The sequence below is a fragment of the Arachis ipaensis genome, chromosome B1, assembly GCF_059453495.1.
Source record: "Arachis ipaensis isolate K30076 ecotype BB chromosome B1, ASM5945349v1, whole genome shotgun sequence".
NCBI classification, from domain to species: Eukaryota; Viridiplantae; Streptophyta; class Magnoliopsida; order Fabales; family Fabaceae; genus Arachis; species Arachis ipaensis.
This window is the reverse complement of record NC_142436.1, coordinates 2,454,489-2,462,109: the sequence shown is the minus strand read 5'-3', so window position 1 is coordinate 2,462,109 and position 7,621 is coordinate 2,454,489. Positions and strand designations below refer to the sequence as shown.

The 7,621-nt window shown below is 34.1% G+C and overlaps 1 protein-coding gene across 1 annotated transcript; it reads right to left on the bottom strand.

Moving 5' to 3' along the window:
• Positions 1-1,733: 1,733 nt before the first annotated feature.
• Positions 1,734-4,172, bottom strand: LOC107636093 (root phototropism protein 2). The gene is made up of 4 exons (XM_088500816.1): positions 3,975-4,172; positions 3,745-3,814; positions 2,485-3,567; positions 1,734-2,401 (listed from the first exon to the last, which is right to left on the bottom strand). Exons 1-4 carry the CDS (start codon positions 4,025-4,027, stop codon positions 1,925-1,927), a joined length of 1,683 nt encoding a protein of 560 aa, XP_088356942.1. The 5' UTR covers positions 4,028-4,172; the 3' UTR covers positions 1,734-1,924.
• Positions 4,173-7,621: the final 3,449 nt, after the last annotated feature.

Here is a 7,621-nt window from a genome sequence, read left to right as displayed (position 1 = left end):
TCTATTTATTAGACCCGAATCCGGCCCTAAACCCGATGAAACCAATACACTTTCGGGCCACAATTATACCGGGTGAAAATCAGGTGAAAACCGGGCCGTTAACATTACATTACATTGATACCTTCTTGTAAGCTAGCATGTAAAAATATCCAAATTTCCAAGACTCCAACCATTAGTTAACATGGTAAAATTCACTTAGAAAAATATAACAAGAACCAACCCTTCTTTAAAATTAAAGCATAACCACAATCAATACTAATATTGTCTAATAATACCAAATATTTAAATCAATACAAATAACACAATCTTATGTATCAGTCTAAAGTCTTATGCATTCTAAACATAAAACATTAACTTATAGTCTTATAATGACTAATAACACAAAATATTAAGGTTTACAATACTTAAATTCCACATAAGAATAGTCATGATCTATCACTAATAACACAAAATATTAATTATGTATGATGACCGGGCCACCGGCCGACTTCGGGTGACCCGAGCTATGGCCCGGACCCGACCCGAAATAATAATCGGGTCTATTTTTGAGACCCGTACCCGACCCTAAACCCGATGAAATCACACCAAATTAGTCCCTAAAGTGTTCGGGACCGGGCCGGGCCTTCGGGCTGGGCCGGGTCTGTGCACCCCTAACTCCACCACATTCTCCTACATAAAACATATATCCATGATGCATCACCTCAACAATTTCAACAAGGAAAAGTATACGGAATCAAAAGGTTATCGGCCAAAAACTAAATAAAATCACATTAATTTATATTAATAATTAATTTTAAATTTTTTAAATTTAAAATTTTAAAAATTTAAATTTGATTAAGTAAACCTAATTAAAACCTATAAAAACCTTCATCTTCTCTCTCACATTAACCTACCCACTTCCAACAATCACACACACAGACCTCTCTCTTACCGTTAGACCCTCTCCACCTCTCCACCACAACTTACTCCTCTTCTATCACCGACATCTGGCAACACTGGTGATCGTTATTATGAGGATTGTAATTCAAAGAGATTAAGTGCAGATGAAACGTGTAACAATGATTTTAAAGTAGAAGCTAAAGGTTCTTGTAGATCTACATAAGTTGCTTCTGAAGAGCTTGGAATATGCATGACTGGAGGCTCTCCTTTGCAAATGGTGAGGGTTTGGCAAGGTCATGTTCACTGTATAGTCGGTCCTTGAATTGCACAGGAAGTGATAAATTGGAGAATCTTGCTGTGGAAACTGGCCACAATTTTGAAAATGATTTTTCCACCATTAATGTGTGTTCTCAGTCTCAAAATATCATTCCACTCATGTCAAACCAGAATATGCAATTTCCAATGTTCCAAGGTCCTACAACAATGAGTTACTTCCATCAAAATTCAGTTTCATGGCTGGCAGCTCCTACAAATGGCTTGATGCCCTACCCACACCCGAATCATTATTTATATGCTGGCCCTCTTGGATATGGTTTGAATGAGGATTAAAGAGACTCCAAACTACACAATTACAAAAATATAAAAAAAACATTCATTTAATATGAAAAAAAACATCTTAATACTTAACAAAAAAATCTAGTTATATTTTAACAAAAATAATTAAATATCTATAAAATTTAAAAAAATATATATAATTTTTAAAGAAATAGAGACATTCACATTTGCAATACAAAAAAATTCGAAAAATATATAAAAGAACATCCATTTAGTATGAAAAAGAAACATTATGATACTTAGCAGAAAAAACATCCATATATATTAACTCGTAGAGATTTTGAATTCACCCAAAAATATTTGGCTGATTTTTGGCTAATACCCTTTTGGTTCCTTAGCATTGTTCTTTCAACAAACTTTTACAATGGTACTCTTTTTTCTTTTTTGTCTTTTGGGTCAAGTACATATTATAATACAAGAGCAAAACAATTTAGGAAACAGAGAACCTTCTCCTTCTGGGCCGATTGAAATCCACAGGCCCATCATCTAATTGGGTCGTATCTTTTGACCCATTTCTAAACGGGTTCATCTTTCCCAGCCTCCTAGAAACAGAGGACAAAAACGTGGCCTTCTTCTTCATCGTTGACGACGACGAAGACGTCGTTTCCAGAACGTTCTTCTCCAGATCCGTAACGTACATCTTCATCCTCATCAGCTCCGTCCTCAGCTCCTCATTCTCCTTTACCAACGACACATCCGCCGCTGCAGCTGCCGCCGCCGCCGCACGGTGTTCCTCTTCTTCCTCACTCCTCAGTCTCAGTTGGTCGTAGTAAAGAGCGTGAAGCACCATCTGCACCGGTAAACGCTTGTTCTGCGACGCGTGCACACGCGCCTCGTATGATAGCTTCAACGGATCCATCACACTACACAACTTCTCCCTCTCTATCTCATCAAGCTTCGAGTGCGCCTACAGAAAAAGGAAAATAAATAAATAAATAAATAAATAAGTAGCAGAAGAGTTAAACGGTGTAGTTTTGTGATTTAATGTACCTTGAGGTAGATATCTACGGCGCGGTAGAGATCGTCGTCGATCTCGCGTGCAAATTTGGGAATTAGAGTTGCGATGGCGTTGAACTTCGAGATTGTGAGATCATTGAACGAAGCAATCTCGGCGAGGTAAGCGTCGACGGTTTTGGTCACGCGGCGCAGCGCGACGGAGCAGTTATCGTCGGCGGCAGAGATAACCGCTGCATGCTTTTCGTTCTCTATGAACGCCGACACGATCCTCCGTACGGTCTCGAGATCTGAGAGCCTGTCGCCGTCGTAGGCGAACGACAGAACGAGGATGTCGTCCACCGTTGCGAGTTCTAGAACCGCCGCGATCCGCTTCTCCAGTTCGCTCCTGCAGTAGTTAGATGCTCTGAGGTAGATCGCGCAGCGGAGGAGGCAGCAGACGAAGCTAGCCGGAAAAGCGGTTTTATCAGAGGGGAAGAGATCTACCACCGATTCCAGAAGCTTCCGCGGATTTGTTCGGTGATCAGAATCGGAATCACTAGGATTCAAAAGACGGATTCTGTCGGTGGAGAGAGATCGCTCTGCGTAAGCGATTAACGCTGCTGCTAGGGTTTTCGGTTTGGCGCCGCGATTCTTCATGGCGGCGATGACTTTTCCGAAGAAATCTACGTCGAGAACGGCAAGATCCTCCGTCCACCAGTTCGCCGGTGACCTGCTCGGAAAATTTGCCTCGCTGCAAGCCTTGGCGCTGACGGCCTCCACGCAGCGTTTCACGATATTTAGTTCGTCGGCGAGAGGGAGGAGGTTCCGGCACGATCTCAGTACCGTGATGGCGCCGGTGAGTGTGAAGAACGCAACATGAGAGAGATAGTCCTCAGTTTTTCCGGCGAGGTTGTTCCCTTCCGTCATCTGGAGGAACTCCGCGGCACAGCGCAAAGCGGCGACGTTTTGAGCCGTTATATCGAACTTAACGCCGTAACAGAACTTCGCTGCCTTCTCAAAGGTTCCACTACCTCCCGGAATGCCCGAAAGGTCGATCCTGGTGAGTTCATTTTCTTCAATCTCTTCTGATTCCTTTATCAGTTTTCTGATGTAGTTGCTCTTTGCCACTAGCATAAACTGCACATACATGAACAAAAAAAAAAAAAAGAAAAGATTATTGGTCACGTGCAAAATTGGGTGCATGCATGCATAGATTACGATTCATGCTCTTATACGGTGAGAAAGTTAACAAAATAAAAATCATAGATTACATTCATGCTCTTATACAGTAGCTCTATGCAGTAGTTTTGGTACCTTGTGGAGAGGGAAACTTGCTTCTCCAACTTGAACTATAAGATCTGATGGAAGTTCTTGAGAGAAAACCCTGAAAATTAAGATAATAATGCAACGTATATAGTATAGTTAGGAAAATATAGACATAATACATGATCAAATAATAAGTGGAATAATCATAGAGTTTAGAGAGTTAATTAGAATTTGGTTGCATGGAAAATGGATATAGATCAGAGGTAGTGGCGAAATACCATTGGCTGGTTCTCTCCATGGCAAGGGAGAGTGTTCTATTGGGAGCAGCCATGATGAATGATGAGCTGTGCTTTATTTATTTCTCTGTGTGTGGTTGAAAATAGCTAAGTTAGGATATTGAAGGATGCATATCATTATAATGGATTACATATGTGGTGAGAGGCTGGGCTGTTATAATATAAGGAGATTTTGAAGCTTGTAGCTTTCATGCTTTTAATTATGATTTAATTTTATCTTCATAGGGGCGGGGCTAGCTAGCTGGACTATATTCTGAGTTTGTGGTATTGTGCATTGTTCCAAATATGTGATGATAATAATGATAAGTTAGAGAAATATTTGAGCTGCTTTTCAGCGCAACTAGTTGTATATATTTTGATTGGAAAAGTCTAGGAGACTAGCAAGTTTGTTAAATTCTGGCCAGTATATAACTAGCAAAGAAAAGTGAGTTATTGGATGAAATCTCACACCAATCTCACACCATTAAAACCATTATTGATAGTTATTTGATGAGTACAAATCACAAAAGTTGCTGACCCCTAACATTTCTCATTTTGATTTGTTCAAATAAATTATTATTATATATACGGAAAACTCATATATTTTAAGAATAAGAAAAAAAAAAATATATATATATATATATATATATATATATATTTCACTTATTTAATATATTCAAGACTTTTAATGAAAGAATTCTTAAGGTTATTATATGGCCTTAAAAGTGAATTTAAATTAGGTCTGTTTTGATAAAATTTTAATTTTTTAAAAAATAATTTACTAAAGTTGGTTTTTAGAGAATAGTTTTGAAAAAGTTGTAATCGATATGTTTGGTAAATAAAAAAAAAGTAATTTTCAATAAGTACAAGTTACAAAAATTATTGCACTTAGTAAATTAATTTTAATATTTAACATGACTTATTTAATATACATATGTGTAGAAAGGAAGAATAAATATAGATATTTATTAATATGTAAAGGTATATTAGATTTCTAACTTTGAGAAATACAAGTTAAGTTTAAAAAGTATCTTCATATATACTTTCAAAAGTACTTATCATAATTTTTCCAAACTAAAAGTATAAGCATGTGACTTTTTAATTTGCCAATTGTAATTTGTCTCTCTGAAAAATTTATCAAACTAAATTTTAGTCACATGGATGTTTTTGGATGTTGAATAATTGATCTAGTTACAACCTTTATTTTCAACTCCAATAACATGTGTTATGTATTAAACAATTTAAAAAAGAAAAATAAAAACTTAATGTTACTATGATCTCTCTCAGTGTAACTACATTTTTTTTTTTTAATTTACTTAGTGACTTAGTGTGAACTTGTTGAATGTTAGTATCTATTTACAACGTTTTTCTTTAACTCTAGTAATAGTATTTTGATAAAAGAACATATAATGGGAAGTGAATTTTGTCAATTAAAAATACTTTTTTGCTATAAGTTGATAAAATAGATTCTAATATAGATTTCACAGAAGTGTATATATATAATTAAAAAAATTCAAAAGAATATTTAATTGAGAATATCAGTTCTTGTTAAATAGGATAAGAAAAAAGTTTGAAGACTAACAAGTTTAATGTATATTGGTCAGTATTTTAATTTTGGCTAACATTTCAACATTTTTAGTCTAATAATTTAACGTTATACTTTTACTCAATACTTTTAAATATGATTAATTAATTATTAGTCAAAAACAATAAATTGTGTTCATCTTTTAACATTGTTCATGGGATAATTGTTTTTATATTATCCGATTTATTTTAGTTGGAGCATTTCCTTTTCAAGGTAGTATTGTAATTGGAAGACATTTTCCACATGCATAGTTGTCCTACTGTTTAATATGCTTGCAATAGTGCAGACAATAAGTTCCCATCGGCTCCACTGGAATTTAATTTTCACTATGCAGAATATTGTGCGCTACGTAGTATATACTCGGGCGTTACCTTTATTCTATAATGAAATATTAAAATTGAAAAGTTTTATTTATCTTATTATTCGGTTTTCAGATCTTTCATTTTTCTTTTCTTTCTGATAATTCAAACGCTTGCATATGATTGGCAACCACCTACATTTTCATTAAATATCAACCCCACCATATCCAATACTATTCAATATATATAAAAAAAATTATAAATAAATATAAATTTTGTCTACATTCATGATTCACCAATATATATTCATAATAATTTTGACGTCCACTCCCCCCCCCCCCCTTTAACTGTTTTAAGTTACTACTTATTTTGAACATGAGTTGCAATGCTATTCATAGTTTCCTACGATGTTGTTATTTTACACCATTTTATGTAATGTAATCGTCGAGCCAAGCTCTAATAGTCTAATTCATGCATATGGTTATTCTTCAAGACTTCATGGTCATTATTTCAAAAATAAAATAAAACTTCAACAGAAGTTTCAAGGTTTGACTATCAATTTTCATGGAGACAAGTTTGGATACTTATTTACTGGCATAGTTGATCAATTGACTTATTAATTTTTCCTCATTAATGCTGCTTATTATTTTTGGATAAGAATAAGGCGACAAGGCAGGATATGATATTAGAACTGTATATTATTATTATTTTCACGTGGAAGGCCTACGTATATAATAACCTAAAATGTTTGCGGGTACGTAATGCCTAGTTATTGTGACAAGGAAGAGAAAGAAAGATTATTAGCCATGAACTAACCTCTATATATGCATGGTCCCAATTCTAAGGTCCAAGTTAAGGGATGAAGATCTTGTGGACTAAATCGCTGAAACAGACGCGACTTTAAGTCCTTAACTTCCCAAATGCAACACGCCATTTTTCTTGTCATGATCACAATAATTGTTCTATGGATACTACCAATATTAAGTAGTGGGGATAGTGATTGTTAAGAGAAATTCTTGCCTACTTATAGATTGGCTTTTCTTTTGTTTTTTTCCAGTTTGTTTTATATTAACTTTTTTTCCTTTTGAAAATGAATAAGAATAAAATTTTATACTTTTACATTATAGAAAATCTGATATTATATTATAAAATTATTTATTCAAAAAATTTAAGTCGATGAATAAAAGTAAATAAATATTTATATCTCTATCAAATAGGTCAAGCAAGGCTAGGAAATTAGCCAATTATTAGGCAAGGTTTAGTTGAACATCATCTGTCTTGGCGTCTTGCGATGCATTCTATGACATCATTTTTAATTTAATAATTTGTTTCTACTTAATTACTTTACCGATCTTAATTCTTATGAGAAATTTTTTGGTTAATGTTCGAATTAATTTTTAAAAGATTAGTCACTATTTAAATTTGTTCGTAAAAAATTTATCAATCAAATTAGTTCTTTAAGTATTATAAATTAATCATCTTTATTTTTCCGTCACCTAGTTAATAGTTTTTGTTAACGATTAATGATATAAAATGTTAACTGATAGCATATATAATACCTATCATGTCTAATTGGATACTGAACAAATATGTTTATGAAAATCTATCAATATAGTCCATTTTTCTAATTATATAAATCATAATCCTAATATAACATAACGACACTAAATTGATAAATTTTCATAAATATATTTATTTAGTATCTAATTAGATATTCTAGGTGGCATATATGATGTGAATTAATGTTTCATGTCGTCAATCGTTGA